Here is a 23017-nt window from a genome sequence, read left to right on the forward strand (position 1 = left end):
GTATAAATAGAACAAATGAAAACCTTTCTTCATGGAGCTTAAACTGTAATGGGGGATATAGACAGTAAACAAGATAAATAAAGAAAGCATAATATGTGAGACAGTAGTAATGTTTTGGTGAGATCGCAATAAATTACCAAGTCTATCTTAAAGCAGGAGATGGAACCATCTTTATTCACCAACTGGAGGTTCCAATTCACCAGCTGGCTGATGGAGGGGCAGGCTTAAGTCTATACCTTTCAATCCCCTCCAAGGGCTAGAGTACACCTTTTATGCCATAAGTATAGCATGTCAGTACATTAATCATAAGCAGCTGTTGCTGTGACGATCAGAGAATGGTTACTAACCTTTAAGCAAATGTTAGGGTACACTGCCCAAGAAAAATGGAACCCAGAGGGAGAACAATATTACATTGTATAAGAATTGCCATTATGTGTTGCCAAACATACTATGCTAGGCAACTATTGATGGGTACAGAGGCAGTTTTCTTGTGGGAGAAGCATTTCCTACATGACATGAAGTCTTAGGGTTATATGGAGTCTGTTTGGTCATTGCCCATATAGCCTGGCCCATAACATTCCCCCCTTTTTCAAGAAACAATGAAATCCTTGATTTATCTTTTAAATTGGGGTAAGGGATTGTAATGGCCATGCATATACATTAATTTCACCAGCCAAATATATTGTTTTAGGTGCTGGGACTGTGGCTCAGTGGTAGAGCACTTGCCTAGCATGTGTGAGATGCTAGGTTTGATCCTTAGCACCACATAAAAATAAATACATAATATATGTTGTTTTAGCAGTTTGGGCCCTATAACATAGTCCAAGCAAGAGAAAAAAACATGATTAACATTTTTTTAGTCTTATCTTTAGAGGGTTGTTGGGGGTCTCTGAGTGCTGTTCATTTTTCTGTAGGTGACATTTCTGTCTTGACTCGGATGTGACAAATTCATGTTGTAAGGTCCCTGCCACTCCAGTTAGGTGTTCTTCTTTCTGGAACCATGTGACATAGACATAGTCTCCTGGCTGGAATGGGTGTTGGAAATCAGTGGTCTCTTGGGGCTGGTTCTCGTAAGTTGAACCTGCTGGAGAGATTTAACAACAGGTTGGAATAGGAGCAGGTACTTGGTAAGGGTGGCAGAAGGGCTCTGGGAAGCATTAACATTTTCATCTCTCAGAGGTTGTCTCCAATTTTCTGGGCCCAAACTGGTCTTTATTTTTGTGATCCAACCCACTTACCTGTCTACATTGAAAGTCTTTTTAATTTTTGTTTTATTATCCCTCTAATTTTAGGGACTTCTTACTGCTGTAAGGAAAAAGGGTGATGACCGCTCTTGCTGCTTTGGGCTGAGAGGGAGCAACATGGATTGGGGCAACTGATTTCAAGTCCCCTTTTATAAATAGGGTCTTTCTAGGGGTAAAAGTTTGGTTCTATGAAAGAAACAAAAAAACATGAGTACAAAATAAATAGCTTCTGAAACATGTCAATGAATATCATGAAGATGATAGAAATCAATAATCCCTTACCAGGAGGTGGAAGAGCTGAGAGGTTTTCCTGATAACAAGGCCTAACAAAGCCCAACAAGGTTGGAAAGGATAAGGCTTTTATTTGTAAATCTTTAACATTGTCATAGTTATCAGGAATGTAAACACAATACTTAGTTAAGTAACCTATTGTCATCTAATTTTTGTAAAATATCTTTTTATTGGTATGACCTCTGTGCCTAGTAGAGATCCCTTATCTTTGTTACTTAGGGCTAGAGAATCATACTAGCAAATATTGATTAAGTCTACCTGTATGGGAGGTTAGGAAGATCTGCAGGCCTTAAACTGACTAAAAACTTATAACTCTGGCAATTTCTCTTGATAGTTATCAGGAATTTTTGTCTAAGAATCTTGTTTTGTTACCTTCAGTCTTACTTATTTTGGGGGACTAACACAATTGTACATCTTAAGTTACTTTAAAATAACTACTGTTTTGTTTTTAAAATGTCTAGGAATACCTGTTTTGGTTTTGATTGTTTATGCTAGGTGTTTAAGATCAAGCTGTTCAAATTGACCTTGTTCCTATCTGTTGTTAAGAGTTAGCTGAGTTCCCTTGGGGCTTACTTTTGGGGAACTTGTGAGCAGCCTCTTAGCTTTGCTAGTGCCATCTGTGCTAGGATGGGTCAAGGTCTTGCTGGCCATGTGGCCTCTCTTGGAAGCATCAGGGTTGTCTCCCCTTTCCAATGACCCTCCTCTTTTGCAGGTTGTGCACTGATTGGCTTTTTTTGGGGGGTGTTCTCAGTAATTTCCCTGATGGGGAGGTCATGTGATCCAGAAGTACAAAGTTCTTTCCCTTCTTTCCTGGGTTCAAGCTCACTCAGAGGGCAAGAGCCAAATATTGGTTTTCTTGGCCCTATTTATCTTAATTCTAAGTAATGGTCTTAAACATCCAGCAAACCAATCTTATCAGTCTTAAAGTAAGAGTATTGAGCTTTAACTTTAATGTTTATAACTTCATAGTTATTTAACCCCTCTTATTTATTATCTGTCTATAGATGATGGCCTAATATAGTGCCTTACAGCACTAACAGATAGCAAAGTATATATTATATCCCTTGTTTGAGATCATAGTAATCTTTATAATAAAAATCAATCCTTTGAGTACAACTTTAAATGAGTAGAAGTTGGAGTCATTTTAATACATAACCTTTAAATAGATCAGGCTCTTATTATCTTTTTTAAAAAAATTTAAATTTTTACATCCCAGTGTAAAAGATCTGTTACCAAAAACTTTAGTTTGGAGAATGCAAGCTTGATAAAATGTTCCTTTAAACCTTTTACTTTAAGGACTTGTATACCTGAAATATATGAACACATTTAATATACAAAGAAGAGTAATAGCATAATAATTACATTGATGTTTTTATATTAACCAAGTTTAGCCTTTAAAGAAAAATTTAGACTCTGTAATGTAGTACAATACTCTAACAGTTGTTGTTTAACCATGATTGTACAAACCCCAATTTCTTAAACACTAATTGCTCTAAAGAATAAAACTTAACAAACACAGTGTTAAGAGTAAATTAATGGGCTGGTAGAGTGCTTGCCTGTCCAGCACAAGGCCCTGGGTTCAATCCCCAGCACCTCAGAAAAAAAGAGTAAATTAATATTTTAAGAAATTCTTGTCAGTTTAACATATAAATTCTGATTTATATCAGTTCATTAGTATTTGACCTTAGGTAGAAAGCTTAAATAGCTTTAATTGATTATCTCACATATATATAACCAACTTAGTTACTCACAAACTTGTTGAAATTTGCCCTTTGTTTACACACAGACTTTCTTAGTACTTACTTAGACCCTCGTGTATTTCATCACACAAAGACTTTTTTACCCAGAAACATTTTTCCCTTCTACTACATATATTTTCAAACCTAGAATCTTCTACTTTTCCTATCTGTTGACCCCTATTTTTGTTTACATTCTGAAGCAACCCTTATAAACTTCTGAATTTAGATAAATTAACCCATTTTAATAAGATGAGATACTTTTTGTGATTTACAGTACTCTAATTGAAACACAGTTGAAACTTTTGGATCCTTTATGTAGAATTATATTTATTGAGACTTTAAATAACCTTGTTTTCAGTGATGATACAAAGTAATTTTAAACCCTTTTTAATTTACCAATTTATGAAAACACCAATAATGTTTTAAGTAAGTTACCCTATGGAATTTAAGGAGTTAAGAGTACTGGATGTTATATTTAACAGTGAGCATTTTAACTCTGTAAACCAGTCAGATGTCTCTAACATATCTATGATCAATCCCATATATGTCAAATCTAAACTACTTATTTTTAAAAACCAAGATATCAGACAAGTGTATTGGACAGCATCAGCCATTTCCTTCCTGTCGAAGAAAAATCTAGAAACAATGGATATTAACCATTTTATAGACATTAACATTTTATTGTTTTTTGACCACCTAGAAACAAAACTGTGTAACTTGAAAGACATGCTTTTGTTTACCTGATTTAAGTTGAACCTTTTAAATCACATGAATTCAAGTTGTTTGTATCCTTTTTTAAAATTTTTAATTTATGAGCTCATATGTCAATTTTGGTACCAAACATATGTAGACATGACAGTACACTGGTTTACATACACATAAAACAGGCAGACAGAAAAGGCCTTGTAACTTAATTTTTTAAAACCCATTAGATTGAGAGTTAACCCTTATAAATTGGCCTCTGAATAAAACAGAGTGTTAAAATAGGTCTGATCAAAAATTAACTTAGGTGCACCAGATCGAAATTATGAACTCAAAAAAATAGAATTTTAAAAGTCTTTCTGGCCTCCATCCTGATGTGGTCCTGCTCATCAGAGATGAAGAGTTCAGAGAATATAGACAAAGGCCATGCCCTATCCCTCCCTGAAGGAGTTTCCTGAAGAGACAGCAAGGGAGCTGTTTCCATTGGTCTCCTTGGGAGAGCCCCCTCAGGTTGGGGTCTTGTTCTAAACTGGTTTTTCTGGTCTCTTGGATAGCAGCCATCAAAATTTTAGCCTGCATTTTGCTGGACCAATTCCAATAGTTGGAAGTTCCTGTTGGCAGCAGTTTACATTTTAATGTAAGCTTTAGTGAACATGGTTAGAAACCTTTTTAACCATTTTTTCATGTTGGTAATTAGGCCAGGTTTGGATTAGGTTTCCCATGATATGGCTGATAATTAAAACAATAGGCAGAAATAAAAAGAAGGTGAGAGATGAGAATTTTGGCAAGTCTTGCTAGGGCAAATGGTTGAAAAAAAATGTTAGAAACAAACTGAGGTGGAGATTAACATAAACAAACAAACAATAACAAACAACAAAGAGCACAAGACAGAAACGCGACAGACATTCTCCTCTACTGGGTCCCAGCCTCCAGACAGTTGTCACAGTCCATTTACTGGAGCGCTAGGGCCTTAACTGAGGCCTCATCAGACTCACGGCCACTTGATACACCTTTGGGCATTACAATCAAGCACTTGATACACTTTTTGAAAGATTTACAGCCAAGCACTTGATACACCTCCAGAGGAGAGCCTCAGATACACTTCAGAAGATTTATAATCAGGCACTAGGAACCTCTAAGGAATTATAATCAAGTCAAACTGGGAGAAAAAATGAGGTACTTCCAGACACATGCAGTTTCGTCCTCCTTCAAAGCCTCTGGAATTACAGGCGTGAGCCACCCCAGGTGCTCTGTCATGGGCAGGCTCCAATCTGTCATCACAGGAGGTCCAGACCCTCACAAAGCAGAGAGCTCCCACAATGACAGAGGGAGGGCACCTCTTTCCACTTCAGAGGATCCAGGACTCCCATGTACCCAAGAGCCACAGCCTTGACTCCAGTGATCATCTCGCTGGGGCCTCCAAAATGTTATGGCAAAATCATAATAATACTGAGTCTATCTTAAAGCAGGAGACGGAACCATCTTTATTCACCAGTTGGCAGTCTGGATTCACCAGCTGGTGCGATGGAGGGGCAGGCTACACAATATAGCTCATGGGGGGAAAAAGGCACCTTCTCAGTAAGGCCTTCCACAACCAAACTATTGTAAATTTTTAGCCCTATCCTTTCGATCTACACCTTTCGATCCCCTCCAAGGGCTAGAGTACACCTTTTATACCAGAAATAAAGCATGTCAGTACATTAATCATAAGTGGCTATTGCTGTGATGATCAGAGAATGGTTACTAACATTTAAACAAATGTTAGGGTACACTGCGCAAGAAAAATGGAACCCAGAGGGAGAACAATATTACATTGTATAAGAATTGCCATTATGCGTTGCCAAACATACTATGCTAGGCAACTGTTGATGGGTACAGAGGCAGAGTTTTCTCATGGCAGAAGGACTTCCTATATAACATGGAGTCTTAGAGTAAAACGGAGTCTGTTTGGTCATTGCCCATGTAGTCTGGCCCATAACAGTAAATGATCAGGAAAAATCAATGAAGGCAATAGGATTCTGAAAGGATAGGGCTAAAAATTTAGAATAGTTTGGTTGTGGAAGGCCTTACTGAGAAGGTGCCTTTTTTCTCCCATGAGCTATATTGTATTTTTTCCACATTTTATTATTGGTGTATTATAGTTATGCAGAATGATGGGATTTGTTGTTACACATTTATATATGCACACAGAAGGCAACTTTTCAATTAGGACCTGAAGGAAGTGAAGGAGCTAGACACATGGTCCTGGGGGAAGAACTGCCCAGCAGAGGGAACAGTAAGTGCAAAGGCCCTGGGGAGAGCATGCCTGGAATGTTTGAAGAACAGCAAACCAAAAAAATGTCTGGAGCAGAAAATAGTAGGAATGTGGTCAGGGAGACAAATCATGTGAAATTATTTGGGGCATAAATGTTATCATTCATCCCCAAAAGCTCTGAATTGTAAGACTACTCTGAAGCAAGAAAGTTTAGAATAATAAAAAAGAAATATTATTTTATGCACTGAATATTAAATTCATAATTCTAAGGGATAACACAAGGCCAATAGCTAACATCAGGAAGTAGTATCATATAAATTCATAGATGAGTTGCAATAGGGAGATAAGAAAGGTTTGGGACCATCCCTAATTTGTGTGATTGATCCCATGAGAGAACTGTCGTATTCCTTTCTCTTTTGCTCAAAATCAGGAACAGATTGGTAAGTTCTATTTATCATCAGCCTGACCCATTAGCACTCTGTTAAGTCCACAGACACTGGAATCACAGGCCAAAAAAGAGCCATTCTTGGAACATATATACCAGCTAAGGTTATTGCTGGATCAATATATAATGGTGGTAGGAAGTTTAAAGGCATGTGAAAGCTGCAAATACCAAAGGGGTCCCTGGCACCATGCAGAGCTAGTTTGAAAGAATTTAGTGGGTAAACACAAGTGGAAATTCTGCCTAGCTGGGTGGAGTGGTGTACGCCTGTATTCCCAATGACTCAAGAGGCTGAGGCAGGAGGATCATGAGTTCAAAACCAGCCTCAGCAACTTAGTGAGGCCCAAAGCAACTTAGCAAGACCCTGTCTGTAAATAAAAAATAAAAATGGCCGGGAATATGGCTCAGTAGTTAAGCACCTCTAAGCTTCAATCCCCAGTACCAAAAAAAAAAAAAAAAATTCTCTCTACCTGCTAAATTATATCACTTGCTACTGGTGTCCAGGGGAGAGACAGCTTATTACCTGGTCTTCAAAGGGGCATCTGTGAACACAGAATTCTGAAGCTTGTTAGAAATGGAAGGATCTCTGGGTGTCTCTTGGAGGTGTGGAAAGTACTGTCCAAAAGCCCAGAGGAGAATATATAGAGCTCCTACTAAGGGATCTATCCAGGTGTGCCAGAACCAACTAGTTTGGAGAGATGGAGGTCAGCCATAATGTGGATAAGATTACAAGCTCCATTCCTACCCCATTGGAGGTGGGAGCCCTCAGTTCCTCAGGATCCTTTGATCAACCTTGCACCCATGGACCATAAATATAAATAAAGGTAGTATGGTTTCTATGAAAATACAGCTGCAGGCAGGCCTTCTTCCAACCTGATTTTCTTTGCACTACCTAGCCCTCCAATATAGTAGTTCTCAGAGCCCTGCTGGGTTTCACTGACAGGTTGTACCTCCCACCCCAGCCAAATGTCCTCCTGTCCCTAAGAAGGGGATACGAGACAAGAGAACATGCAAACCCTCCAATCTTGTAAAATCCATTAAGTACTTGTGTTCCTGTCTTGAGGGTAATGGGGCACCCCTGAATGCTTTCTAAGCAGGGGAGCAACCCAAACTTCTTCCTGTTTTCTTGTTTTCATCTACAAGGCGACTACTGGAAGTGTGGAACTTATTGACCAGAAATGGAAGAAAAAGGGGCAGTAGTTCATGGAAGATTTTTTCAGCCAGGAATTGAGGAATTCTTCAGCCAGAAGAATTTCCAACCTTGAGACCAGTGGCAGCATATAGGTTGACTCATTTATTTTCTCCCACACTTTCCAGAACTTCTCTGAACCATCAACTGGAATGGGTTTCTCACAGTCCTCGATTGCATGTACCTCTCCCAATATTACCCAGCAGCCTGTTGGCTTCAGCATCCCAGCCACCACCCAAGGCTGTTTGGATTCTTCAGCTGCTCGACACAAAATGGCTTTAAATCCCAGGAAACAAAAAAAGAAGAAGAGCCTTCAAGCAAGTGTAAGTCCTTCAGGAGACCTGGGAATTAACTCCTGCATAAGAAAAGATGAGTCCCAACCTTTGCAGACTGCTCCTAGGAAATGGTATGGTGTTAGGACCCATACCCTAAGTAGGGATGGCAAAGTCAACAGGACTGTCCTGGTCTTGACCCCTCCCCCCCAGAGGGATGATCAAGCTTGTGTCTTTTGGATGGTGGGTCCTAACCATTTAGATCTTATATAAGAGGGACTGATAAAAGCAGAAGCCGTGCTGTAAGCCCCAGAGCCTGCATCTTGGAATTCACTCAACCTGCTTGGGAAAGGTTATTCAACCCTAGCCCAGATCAGGATTCTTTTAGTTATTAATCCAATGAGACTCATTTGAGAGTTACAAATTGTAGCACTGTTCCACTCATTACTCATTTGGAGGTCAGCTTCCAGCAACTTCAAGTATGCAGAACTGTGCTGTTAACCTTCCTCCTATGGGGCTGGGGAGATAGCTCAGTCGGTAGAGTGCTTGCCTTGTAAGCACAAGGCCCTGGGTTCATTCCCCAGCACCGCAAAAAAAAAAAAAAAAAAAAAAAAAAAAACCTTCCTCCTAAAGATCTCCGCATAGTTATCACAGAGTTTGATCACATGACTTTCTAGCAAGCAGAGCTGTACTCAGGCAAACTGATGTTAAAAACAAAAAATAGACTTGGGGCATAGACTTAGTGGTCAAATATTTGCCTAGCATGTATAAGGCCCTGGGCTCCATCCCCAGCATCACAAAAACGAAACAAAAGAACAACAGTAAAATCATGGCTGCAGATCAGGCTCAGATCTGAGAGCAAAGAGAAATGACAGCTGATAGAAGAAAGAAATGATAGAAATAATATGAGATCATTTAGTATAGGGGATCAAGAACTGTTGCCACTTCAATCTTACCCTCAGGGCTATACTCTATCATAATCCAAGATAATAGATTGGGTTTCTTATTCATCTGGGTCATCAGGAAGAGTTATATTGTGTTCCTTGATCTCTGTTTAAGAAAATAGGGAATGTTTTGGAAAAAATTTTCCCCAATGTTAAGAATTTAAAGATGTTGGTGTTTAAAGATTCTGGTTAGAAAATTCACTTTGGTCAAATACCCATTTCTTCTGTGATTCTGGGTTAAAAGTAAGAGGCTATAAATCAGAAGACTAAATTATTGTGTAGTGCAAACATTTCACAGGCAAAGACATTGAAGCACAAATAGTTCAGGTACTAACTCAAAGGTGGACACCCAGATGATAACAGAGCCAGAACTAGAATCCAATTTTCTGACTTCCAGCCCAAGACTTGTTTTTACCCCAAATGTTGCCTCTAGCTGAGATATTCCAACTTTGCTTTAGGAAGTAGGCAAAATATGAGTTGAAAGAACAGTTGGAAGAGCAAGGGGTCAAGGGAGAAACCTCTGGTAGCCCTGAGACAAGCTCCTTGGTTTGGTGTCAAGCAAGGGGTGACCAATTTTAAACCCTATATATATGTTATCCCCCTGGACACCTCGCCACAGATCTGGAAGACAGAGAATATTGGCTAAGGGAAACTTGGTGTTTCCCTTCTGACATTCTTCCTTCTGCATAGAAGAGGTCTAGGCATCGCCCTCAGAGTAATCTGGGACATCTGCCTCATCTCTGTGACTCTCTTCCTGACACATAAATGAATACAAAAAGATCCAGGATCATTTATGATACAGGGGCTGCTACCACTTTCTCCATGCTCTGAAATTAGGATTCCTAATTCCTAATTTATAGATGTGGACATGAAGATATATAGAACACCATGTCCAGGGTCACATAGCAAGTAAATTATGGGGAAGAGATTTGAACCCAGGTGTATCTGATCTCATGTACTCAACAATAAATTATTTTGAGCTCAGGAACTATGAATGACAGGATAAAAAGTTGTATATCTGCTTTTAAATGCTTGGCACAAATGGTTTGTTCTATGCAAATTCTGAACACTGTTCAGTTTGATGCTACCCTGACATTTCTAGAACCCCACTATAATTATCGACAAACCTTATTTGTACTAAATCAATTGCAACCCATTCAGTAAGGACTGAACCCTTCATCTATTTCTGTCTTCCCTCTCAACAAACTCCAATCCTCTTTCTTCTTTTGAGCTGAAAAGACATGATTCATGGTTTCATTAAATTCCCCAAAGAAGAGCCAAACAGGATTTGAATTTGGTTCATGGTCCAGTGAGCAAATCTGAGAATTCCAGTGTTGCCAAGGGCATAATTGTTTTAAGGTCCAACAGCACCACTTTCAGATTTATGTACTTCCAATGTTGTTCAGTAGATTCCTGCAGCATGTCACTCAGACTGGGAACCCCAGATCTGGATGACTGACTCTCAATAGGTAAAATCATTCCTAGGGAACTCCTGGTAAGTGTCATTAGCAATAACTTCCATTGGGGTTGGGGTTGTAGCTCAGTGGTAGAGCACATAAAAATAAATAAATAAAATAAAGGTATTAAAAAAGAAATAACTTCCATCTTTACTGGTACTGTACAAACCTAGCATCAATTACTTTTTTCCTGATTTTTTAAAAATCATGCAAGGGTGGGTGGAGATCATGTCATTCAGATTTGATATCTTTCTTTCCCTGTTTTAGGTGAAACCAAAGCAGGAGGAGACAAAATTTCCACTGATTTCCGAAGGAGAAAGGAATACAAATAACCCAAAAGAAATTGATCAAAAGAAGCTGAATAAAGATGGTGCAGGTTGGTTCATCTTCACCCTCACCCAGAAACATATATTCTAAGTTTCATTGCACAGTTCAATGTGACATGAGTTATGAACAAGAATTACCAGGAATTGTGCCCTTGGTCCTCAGAGAGCTTCCAATTTAAGATGTATTCTAGTGTGGTCCGGTTTCTTCATCTAAACTGTCAAATTAATATGGTTGCCACTTGTGTGGGATTAGGTAAAGTGTCATACCTGGGTTCCTATTTTTATCTAAATGAATTTCCAACCAAGAAAGTGTTTTGTCTATTTGTAAATTTGTTTAATCTTCTCTGAGGTTAATGGGTATGTTGAGTTCTTCAATGAGCTCAGATATGAGAGTATAGCTAGTGATTTCCCCTTCAGTATCCCCCTTCAACAATAGAACCAGACAAAAATAACAGAATTGGCTCTAAATAACTTTTTATAGTTGCCCTTCTCTTCCAGTACAGAGAAAAGGTTTTGTGTTAACAGCGAGATAAGTTTCCATATCCATGGACCAAGAGGACTTGTACAGCTGCAAGCAGATGTCCTTGGCAGTCAAGACCTGTCAAATTCCCAACCAACAAATACCACCAGAGAGAAACTCTCTCTGTGTGTTCATGGGTATGTGGATATGGATGTTGGCTCTAGCTAATGGCCAACTAATTTCAAGCAATATTTGATAAAACAAAATTCCAGTTCAACAAATTATGTTTAACAGTTATTTCATGTTTTTGCCACAAAAAATTTCACACAGGATTTCAAAGACAGGACACCCCCAAACATATGTTCCCATGAAAACAAGCAGAACCACAAAAACAACCTGGAAAGGAAGGAAGGGAGAGAGGGAAGAAGGGAGGGGTGAGGGAAAGAGCAAAGGAAGTAATCTTTTTTCAGATTTATATTTTACACGAGGGGGACAGAACTCAGTCAATACCCATGGGGGCAGACGTTTTGGTTGGCATTCCATGTGAAGGAAGTGGTTTTGAGTACAACCTGCTACTTCTGGTGCAGTATGCTGCATATGAAACCAATCAATCGAACTAAGGAAGCAGTGGATGGTGAGGAAGGATAGGCAGCAAGGGGGCCCTGCCACCTGGAGATCAAACTGTTCCTTAGAAAAAGGAACTCCTTAGAAAGGAGAGGAGCAATTTGTATAACTGCTACCTTGTGCTTGACTTGAAGCCTGTGGACCAATGGATTATTAAAGTGTTGCAAGTATTGCTTTGCATGTATTCAAATATTTGCTTTTCATTTCTATTAAACAGAATTATTTTAATACAAGAGAGGAGAAAATAGAAGAACACAGGGCAATAATCTTACCTCTCAGATAACTTCCGATGATAGCTTTCTAAAAAATAAAACATACATGGTCATAATTTCGAACTTCAAGCAATTTAGATAAATATTAGGTAGAAAATGAAAATATTAATGAGAAAGTAAAATTTCCCTTCCCCCAGACCCAGTTTCCTCAAAGATAATCATTATTACAAGTTCAAAATTTGCTCCTTGATGTGTCTTGGACCTAATGATGGACCACACTATAGATAAAATGATGATGAGCTAACCCTGGAATCAGTCCATGAAATTGAAATTTCCCTTTGACTTAAACCATTTTCAACTATAGAAAGTTAATAGTGACCAATTTGTTTTCTGTCTTTTGAACAGCTGATTTTTCATGCTAGCAAATTCAGTAGCAAATAGGTATCAACTAGGCCAGGACAGACTATTTCCTATTTTAGGAAGTCTAAAGAATATAAATTTCTCCTTTCCTTATTTCTATTTGGTGCAGGTCCCTTTAACCAGGAACAGAGCCACAAAACTGGGATTTATGATCATAAGATAGCAGAGAAGGCTCCAAACGCAGATGCTACTAGGAACATGAACTACCCAATGTTGGCAGCATATGGAAGAAGACGTAGAAGGAAAGTATCAAATGTTTCAGGAACAAATGAGTATGGATCCAGAGGAAGATGCTTTCTACAATCTTGTCAAATGCACGGCCTGGTCGATAGATATGACTACTCATCTATGGATAAGACTGCCGGTGATTGCCCTTTCCGGCACCTAGCCTTGGAGAAGCAAGCCATGGAGCAGCTCACAACTCCACAAGCAGAAACAACTATTTCTCAGGAGTTGCTTTCAGATAAAGGTGATATGGGAAAGAAGAATTTTGGCCTTGAGGTTAGAGCCAAAAAAGCATCAGCACCACAACCCATACCTAAAGACATGGTAGAGTCCATGGTGAGTGGTCCGCCACTCTACAATGAAAATGGGGCCTGTGGAGCCAAGAAGCCAGAAGGCAGAGCTTCTCTTTCACCAATTGTGGGAAGACTTTCTAAAACCCAAGAAGAGGACATTCTTTCAGTGGCAGCAGAGGCTCAGGTGCTTAGGGATCCTTCTTATGTCCAGTCAGGAGAGGAAGAAGCTTCCAGTCATGGTCTGCAAAATGCCCAATCCAAAATGGAGTTAGCCCAGAGTGTCCCAACTATCTGTAAAGAAAAGTCTCCTGGAAATGTTCTCCATGGCTTTACAGTCATTATTCCAGGTATGGCAGGTACTGTAGCAGAGGGAAGCCTTTCTACAGAGAGGCTATCTCCCAGAAGCCTTTCCCAGTCCTTGGAGAAGCCTGAAGATGAAGAAGTCTCCTCAGATTCAAATAGTGCTTCAGAGGAGGGGAGTGATGCTGAGAAGCAGCTGGCCCCTGAACAGTCCTTCCAGTCCTCACAGAGACCTGAAGGTGAACAAGAAGTCTTCCCACAATCAAAAAGTTTCATTGTGGAAATGAGCGGTTTGGAGCAGCAGCGGGCTCCTGAATATTCTCACCAGTTCTTGGGAAGGCCTAAAGCTAAAGAAGTCTCCTCAGATTCGGAGAGTAGTACTGAGGAGGGGAGGGGTGCTGAGGAACTGGCTGCCATTCGCTTCTCCCGGTCCTTGCGGAAGCTTGAACGAGTCTTTTCAGAATCAAAAAGATTTGCTGCAACCTCCATGTCTGAGGAGCGGCTGGCTTTACAGGAGTCTGAAGATATAGAAGCCTCCACAGAATCAAATAGTTATGCTGAAAAGTGCAACAGTGCTGATGATTGGAGCAGCTTGGAGGAAGATGTGTCTCTTAGACACTCTGACCAGGCCTTGGGGAAGCCCAAAGACCAAAGAGAAGTGCGCTCAGTTTCAAGGAACACTCCTAAAGACTGGAGAGTGTCTGTCAAACAGAAGGCTCCCAGGCACCCTTCTCAGACTACTACTGTTCAGCAACAAGTGTTCCCCAGTTCAGTGAGCATTTCTGCAGGATATAGTGGTTCTGTGGAGCCACTACCTCCCAGCTGCCCTTTTCAGCCATGGTTGAGCCCAAAATTTAGGCGGCAAGGGTCTATAGGTCCAGAGAAGACTGCAGTTGAGTGGGGCATTTTTAGGGAACCACTGCCTCCCAGAATGACTTCTAAGCGATTAAAGAGGTCTATAGTTGAGCAAAAACTCTCCCCATATTCAGAAATTACAACCAGGGAAGAAGTTGTTTCTATGGAGTTGCTGCCTCCCAGGTGTCCCTCCCAGCCCTCGGTGAGACCAAAAGAGAAACAAGTACCTTTGGATGCAGAAAGTGCTACAGTTGTGGGAGAGGTTTCTATGGAGCCACTGCCTCTAAAACTTCATTCTCAGCCCCTGAGGAGACCCCTTGTCCAGCCACAGGTCGCTGCAGGTCCAAGGAGTATTGCTGTGGAGGGAAGCATTTCTGTAGATCTAAGGCCTCCCATAAACCCTTTCCAGCCATGGCTGAATCCTCCAGTGGGGCAGCAAACTTCCTCATTTCCAGAGAGCAAAGCTGTTGAAGGGCCTCCTAAACTTCTTTCCAAGCCCTTGATAAACCCTAAAGTTCAACAAAACATGTTCTCAGGTTCAGAAGGTGTTACTTCCATGGAACCACTGTACCCCAAGTATTCTCCCCAGCCCATAACAAATCCTCACATCCAGCAAATCTTCTCAGAAGGCACTGCTGTTGAAAAGGGCATATTTATGGACCTGCCCCCTGGAAAGCCTTTGGTGAGGCCACATTTCCATCCACAGTTGACTCTAGACTCAATGAACATTTCTTCACAATGGAACAATCCTGAGGATCCAGTGCCTGCCAGACCCAGCTTCCAACCATGGATGAACCCTAAATTTCAGGAAAATATCTCTGCAGATCCAGAGAGCACTGAGGCTGAGGGGAGCATTTCTGCAGAGTCAGTGCCTCCCAGACACCCTCTGCAGTCGTGGCTCTTCTCTGCATTTAAGCCAGCCTCTGCAGGTCCAGAGAGCTCTGCTACACAGTGGGGCATTCCTACAGTCCCACCCATTCCCAGAATGCCTCCTCTGCCCACGATGAGACCAGTAATGAAGCAACCAATCTCCACAGGTTTAGCAAGTGCTTCTGCACAGTGGAGTGGTTCTGTGGAGCCAATGCCTCCAAGAAACCCTTTCCCACCATGGGTGAGCTCTAAATTTGAGCAACAAGTCTCTGAAGATCCAGAGAACTCTGCAGCTGAAGGGAATATTTCTGTGGAATTGAGACCTCCTGGATATCACTTACAGATCCAGAAGAGACCAACAGTCAAACAAGAAATCTCCTCAGGTTCAGTGAGCACTTCTACAGAACGAATCTGTCCAATGCCTCCCAGATATACTTACCAGCCATGGGGGAACCCTCAAACTGAGCAACAGGACTCTACAGATCCAGAGAATGTTGCCATTGAGGGAGGCAGTTCTAGGGACGTGCCACTTCCCAAGCCTCATTCCCGTTCTGTTATGAAGCATGTAGTCCAGAAAGGGTCCTCAAGTTTTGAGAGTGCTGTTGTTGAGGAAGGTATTCCTGGGAGGGTACTGCCTCCTGAGTATCCCACCCAGTTCTCAGTGAGGTCTAAAGTTCAGGAAATGTCCTCACGTCTAGAGAATCCTTCTGCTGAAGAATATTTCCCTAAGAAATCACTGCTTCCCAGTCCTTCCCAATCATTTGTGAAGTTTATGGCACAGCAGATCTTTTCAGAGAGTGCTATTTATGCAGACCCTGTCTCTCTACATCATTCTTCCAGATCTTTGTTGAGGCCTAAAGTGGAGCGCCAAGTTTCCTCAGATTGGGAGAATGCTGACCCTGAGGGAGGCATTTCTTTGAAGAAGCTGCCTATGAAGCACACTTTACAGTCAGTGGGGAGGCCCGAAGACCCACAAGAAGGTCTTTCATATTCAGAGAATGCCCCTGGCAAGTGGAGCAGTTCTAAAGGGCAGGTACCTACCAGACAGTTTTCCCAGGTCCTGGGGAAGTTTGAGTACCACCAGGAAGTCTCCTCAGTTTCTGACGACTCCCCCGAAGAGTGGAGGAGCTCTGAAGAGCAGATGCCTCCCAGACACCCTTCCCAAACTCTGGATGGGTCTGAACAGCCACCAACTTTGTCATCCTCAGGGAACGTTCCTGTAGAATGGAACAGTCCTGCAGAACCCCTGCCTCCTTGTAATCCTTTCCAGGCATTTGGAAACCCTGGATACCAACAACAGGCCCACTCAAGTTCTGCAAGTGCTGGGGCCGAGGCAACCAATTTTGAGAACAATCCAGGCAGTTGGTCCTTACCAAAATGCCCTGCTTCTCCAAAGAAAACCAAGAAACACAGCCCAGTTTCTGAAGACTTCGTTAAGAGCATTCCAGTCTCTGCTAACAAACCTGGGAAGCTCACCGTTACTCCTGCTGGGAAAACACCCATTTCTGGGGCCACTCACATTAAGGAGGAAGTTCTTAAGAGTGGTACTGGAAATAACAATGGCCATTCAATCATACCCACCAATGAAGCTGAGGTGGAAAGCCTTTTTGGAGTCCGACTGAGAAGAATCCCTTCTCCACAGAAGCTAAAGAATGAGAAACGAGATAACTTGACACAGCTCTCTTCACCACCCTTGGGCCAAGTTGTAGTTTCTGTGGGCAAGGAACAGCGCATGAGAAGAAGCAATCCCCAGGTGTTCCTCAGCACCACAGAAAATCTCAGTGATATCTCTAACTTTGCAGAGAAGCAGCAGAGCAGGCACAAATCTGAAGGCATGGCCAAGTGGCAATCAGCTTACAAGCCCCCGGGTAAGAGTTTTCTCTCTCCAAATGGCAAATAGGCACCAAACGGAGGAAAGAACTAGAAAGCAAAGTCTCAAATGGGCCTGAAGTCTGTTCTAGCCTTGCCTATTAGGTTATTGCTTTGCTAGGGCAGTCTTGTGGATGTAGGGTAATGCCTCAATCTAGATGAAGAGTTGGAAGTAGTTCATTTTGAATCTTCCCCTTCCCAAGGGGGCACTGGTCTGGATATCTACCCACATTCTGTAACAGACCATAATCATCTCCTCATTCCATCTTGCCACCCTGTGTACACCATACTTTTGGATGGAATTATTTGCTTTTCTCAAAATACTTTTAGATGTATTACATCCCTCAAAATCTACCATGTAGATTTTTCAGAGCCAATTCAAGAATAGCACAATGTTCAGACTTGCAGTCTGAAATTGTATTTTACTGTAAATATTTGTATTTCCACAGCTTCTTCATTCACCTGAAATGTCTAAGAATCCAGAACTAGGTGATCTTGTGAGCACTACTCTCTCCCAAAATATTTCTACCATCACTCCCACCCACACTTAGTCTGGTATAATCCTGTGACCACACCTATGTAACCACACACTTGCATGAGGGACTGTCGAGTAGCAAATTCAAAGATTTTCCTTGGAGTTAGAGGAATGACATCAATAGCCTGAGCCTATGGCCTTTTAGGGATTTCCCCAGCCCACCTGAAACAATTGCCCTGCCCCGATTTGGGGATGGGAAGAAGGATGGACAAAGGAAGGAAAGGGTCCAGTAAGGGGACAGTATGCTCACTTTTAAGTAAAGCTTCTTAACTACTCAAGGGACTCCTGCCTTGTAAGGAGGGCACAAAAGAAAGGGATCCTTCTCTACTTGACAACTGTTTGTTTTCATTTGGTAATTAACACGAATCCCACTTAGGACATCATTGTGCCTGCCTTGCTTCAGTTCTAATACCTTTCATTTCTTTCTCAGGAAAGCCTCAGCAGTCAGATTGTGCCATCACAGAGTCAGTTTGGATATCCATGACAAAGCAGAGACAGAGGGGCTCCCAGGCCTATGTTCCTGTAAAAGAGCCCAAATCCACAAGTAGAACTGGAGCCAAGGATGAGACCAAGGATCCTAGATATGGGGTAGGATATGAGGCAGCTCGGAAAACACTCCAAAAGGGTTTCTGGAGTCACTGAACAAGTTTACATTGAGAACTTTGTCAGTCATGCAGGCCCCTTGTCTTTGGGAGCATTTATCAAGGCAGGAGGACTCTTCAGGGGAAAAGACTTGCTTTCTACTTGTACAAATGTGACCTCCTTGATGCATTTAAAGGGTTTGTTGAAAGGAATGAATAGGGCTGGGGCTGTAGCTCAGTTGTAGAGCACTTGCCTAGCATGTGTGAGGCACTGGGTTCAATCCTTAGTGCCACATAAAAATGAATTTAAAAAAGTAATGAATAAATCAAATCCTGTCCTAAATATTCTAGAGCAGGATTCCATGAAATTGGTTGAAAAATAAGGAGTAAATAGAAAAAAACAAAAACAATAGGGAAAAAACCCACAAAGGTAAACACTGGGGCAAAGGTTAAGTATCTCTCCTTACATATATTTTATGCCTATAAATATGTACATGCATTTTTATCAATGGGAATCAAACTGTAAATACACTTGTCCCGGCTTAACTGCAGAGGATTACAAGATCCCCAGTGGATGCCTGAAACCATATATAATACTGAACCCCAGAATTTAGTGCCTTTTTCATCTTAACTAAGCGCTTGTCATGCATTGTAGCCCTAACATTTGCAGTTTGAGGAGCAACAACTAAAGGAGCATGAACTTCTTATTCCTCCTTCACAATTTTACAGATGGAAGTCTGATCCTTACCATAGATCTAAGCAACCTCAGTGCATGATTTTTAAAATTTTCTTATTAAGTCAAGAATTTTTGCCCGTTCACTGAAGGGAAGCAGTTTTCACCTTCTCTTTGGAATATCTGAATTGCTAGCATCATTACTGTTTGCAAGTTATGGCCATTATTAGGTAAAATAAGGGTTCTATGAACACAAACACTGTGATATCATGACAGTTAATCTGATAATTAAGATAGCTACTGAGTGACTAACAGGCAGATAGCATATACAATGTGGATAAGCCGGAAAAAGGGATGATTTACATCCCAGTGGGAGTGAAATGTCCTGAGCCTTTATCATGTTACTGAAAAAAGCAAACAATTTAAAACTTGTAAATTTCTGAAGATTTCAATTTAATAGTTTTGGACTGTCATTGACCACAGGTAAATGAAACTATAGAAGGTGAAACCATGAATAAAGGGGGATTACTGTACTACTTTTTCTTGAACATTTCATTTCTGGGCATCTTTCCATATCTGTAGATAACAATTCACCTTTATGTGTTCAAGCATTTGGATTTCTATGTATTGATTTGGCTTGGTGTGATACCTACTTGTAGGCTAGAAAAATGTTATGCAATAAACTAAGTTAACGGTACCACATGTGGATCAGGGATGATGGGATGATGCCTTGCTCATAAAACTTGCTCTTATAAAAACTGCTCAAAACTGACTCAAGAAACCGTATCAAATTAACATATCAAAAATATCTCAAGTCCTATGCTTTTTTGTTTTTTTATTCTGGGGTTTAACCCAGGGGCATTTTACCACTGAGCTACATTCCCAGTCCTTTTTATTTTTAGTTTAAAATTTTCAGACTGGTTCTCACTAAGTTGCTGAGGCTGACTTTAAACTTTCGATTCTTTTGCCTCAGCCTCCAGAGTCACTGGTATTATAGGTGTACACCATGGCACTCACCAATTCCTATGCATTTAAGTACTTACTAAATTTGTTGAAGGATCATGCGAAAAACTATTTAATTTTTTAAAAGATATTTCCTTATCATTTGTGTTTATATGGGGGGAGTATCACATAAAAGCTTTTGTCAGGGTGAAATCTCGTATGTATAAACTCATTAATTTATGCCTATTGTGGAAAGGTTAGTTTGAAAATTTAAAAAAGACCTACAGTCACAACACTTTCTAATGAAAGAAGTGCTCTAGTCATGTCAGGAAGTTTTGAAAAGCAGAAATCCTATGAAACTCACATCAATGAATTGATCAGATTCATTTTTAACCATCACATTCCGCTGGCTTGCTATTAAGTGCTGGGGAAAAGGTTGCTCCCAAGTTAAATAATTATCATGTTTTTCTGTTTACACTACTCGTATAATCAGACAACCTTTTCTTCCAGGTCTGAAAGGTGGTAAACATCAGCCAGCTTAGGTTTTGTCAACAAAAATTCCAAATGAAAGGGCTCAGTGCTATTTCTTTTCTTATATGTCTATATAGATATATTATATAATCTCTCTTTTTTCTTTTTAATTCTGTTGAACTCATAATGCCCAGTATAGAACTTGCCCTGTATGGCCAGGAGTGGTGGCATGCACCTGTAATCCGAGAGACTTGGGAGGCTGAGGCAGGAGAATCACAAGTTCAAATCCAGCCTCAGCAACTTAGTGATACCCCGTCTAAATAAAACACAAAAAGGGCTGGGGATATGGCTCAGTGGTCAAGGTCAGGCGTCCCTGGGTTCAATCCCTGGAACCAAAAAAAAATTAATATTGCTCCATATGATTTTCTGAATAAACAATTTGCTGGGTTTTTTTTTTTTTTTTTTTTGGTCAGGATTTATAAGCTTTATGTTTTCATTTTTATATTAAAGGGAGTTGGCCCTACAAATGAAAGCCAACTAAGAAGGATTTTGACTTCCACTCTCCATATACAGGAGAAGATGCCCCTGGTGAAGCCACCTAAGCCTGCCAAATCAGGTAAAAGCACATATCCTGACCCCACAAAATCATGCTCTGGAAGAATGTTGTGAAATTTCTGCAATTGCAAGCTCAGTTAATATATGTCTTTTATTCCCTAAATCAGTGTCATGACTCTTCCATAAGAAGATACAGATATTAACTTACTTTAGGAAAATTCATTTATTATGACTAACATTAAGTCCAGTGTGTAACTTTCAGAAGGTCTCCCAGTCTATCATCTCACTGAAGAAGTTGTGGAGGCCCAAAACTGTCATCACTCACTAAAACATTCTTGTGGCTCAGTTGTGCAAGAGAAAAGTACCGAGTCACTTTCCAATTCATGGCAAAGCTGTGTTTTATCACCTGCTATATCTCCCATGAAGCTGTTGAAAATAATTCACTATAAAGGCCCAATGTTATTGAATCATTTTTAACTATTTAAAAGACTTGTTTTAGTCCCTCTGTATTCTGAGCAGGGATGTGAGAAGTGGAAAAATTTTAACTGCTGAAAAAACACTGTGATGTGATATAATAATATGGTCTCAACAGTAGGAGTTTTGTGTCAGAGGGATTTTTTCCAGCAGGAGTAGGAAGGGAGGATGGATTTAAATGGAACCATCTTTGCCCTCTCCCTTAATCCCCTTCTTGAAGAAATTAGTAATTCAGGAACCCATTATTTTAGCCATGAAATAGCAGCAGTTGACCTGCTTATTGCTTTGTGGGCACTATACTACTGTCAAGTCGTTCTCAACTCTCCCTGAGCATTAGAATCACCTGATCACCTGGTAAGCTTTTCAAAAATTAGATGGTCCTGGCTTAATCTAATGAGGTGGGTTCAAAAAATGACATGGGCACTGGTATTTTTTTTTTTTTTTGCAGTTTCTTTTTTTTTTATTGTAAACTAATGGGATACATGTTGTTTCTCTGTTTGTACATGGCGCAAAGGCATACCATTTGTGTAATCATAAATTTACATAGAGTAATGTTGTTTGATTCATTCTGTTATTTTTAAAAGAGCCCTAGGAGATTCTAATGTGCCTTCAAGATTGAGAAATACTGGTTGAGTCTAAGTTACTGAGTCAATGAGTCAGAGGAGGATGAGGGAGGGAGTGGAACTGGTGAATAGGGAGATAGTATGCTCGGCCAGGATGGGGTGGTTGGTAACATTGTTTAATATTGACTTTTATTGGATGGAGCTATTGAGTCACCAGTGATTTAATTTCACACGTTGTGGATTAGGAAAAAACAAAAACAAGCAAACAAACAAAAAACCACTACCTGATTTGAAATTAAAAAAAAAAAAAAACCCAACAGATATGTTTCCCTTCTGATCTCAATTCAAAAGTGTAAGATGAGCCAGTAATAACTACCCAAAAATTGGCAGTAAGAACTGCAAGAATTACTTCTCAAGCCTTTCCATGGCCAGGCCCTTGTGGCCACAGCCATGTTGATTTTACTCCTTTGACATCACAAAGTCATGCCCTGACTTTAAGAAACCTGACATGGAAGGGAGCAGGAGTAGGAAAGTACTAAGAGAAAGGGGTCAGAGGAAATCTGAAAACATGAAACGTTTTATTTCATGTTATAAACATATATCAACATCTCTGGGGATTCTTACTGCTTGTGTATTATTTGCTGTGGTTCCAGTTGCTTTTGAAGATCAGAAGATGCTTCGCATGCCTGCCACCGATAAAGAAACCAAACGATCTTCAAGTCTTCCAGCTGGGCTCGAACAGTCATTTGAGCCTGTTAATCCTATGGAGCCGGTTGAGCCTGTCTGGTTCTCCATGGCCAAGAAGAAAGCCAAAGCATGGAGCCAAATAGCAGAGATCATGCAATAAATAGCTCCTGCATGGAGCATCAGTATTTTAAATGATAATTGCCAAATAGCTATAGTAATTCTGGGTAGTAATTTCTTTACATGACCATTTTTTATTAAGCAAAAGAGCTTTAGAAATGGGAGTTAAAACTTTTAACTATTTGAATGAAATAAATGCCATTAATGCCTAACTTTCAGTACAGTCACTGCCAGCATCCAGAAACCCAGCATTTCCTCTATAAAACTATGGAGAAATCTTTGCACTGCTGTAGAATTGTGAAATATTTAACTTTGGAGAATATGCCTTAGAAGGAAGAAAATATAAACATTTTGTTGGAGCAATTAAAAGGTGTTTGTTTTCCTCAACCAAATAAAGTAATCCTAATGGAAATACTGAGATGATTTGAGCC

At 40.4% G+C, this 23017-nt stretch overlaps 1 protein-coding gene across 1 annotated transcript in view; it reads left to right on the top strand.

Annotated features, from left to right (window-relative positions):
• The window catches only part of KIAA1210, a gene marked incomplete at both ends in the record, with an annotated part of 50502 nt that extends 27873 nt beyond the window's left edge, over nt 1-22629 (top strand). The window contains 6 exons of the mRNA XM_079124226.1: nt 7990-8184; nt 10802-10910; nt 12686-16987; nt 17954-18111; nt 20701-20806; nt 22436-22629. Of these exons, the coding sequence (XP_078980352.1) occupies nt 7990-8184; nt 10802-10910; nt 12686-16987; nt 17954-18111; nt 20701-20806; nt 22436-22629 (5064 nt within the window). The remainder of the gene's footprint in view (nt 1-7989; nt 8185-10801; nt 10911-12685; nt 16988-17953; nt 18112-20700; nt 20807-22435) is intronic.
• Between the last annotated feature and the right edge of the window lie 388 nt (nt 22630-23017).

Source organism: Sciurus vulgaris (assembly GCF_902686455.1).
Source record: "Sciurus vulgaris genome assembly, chromosome: X".
Classification (NCBI taxonomy): domain Eukaryota; kingdom Metazoa; phylum Chordata; class Mammalia; order Rodentia; family Sciuridae; genus Sciurus; species Sciurus vulgaris.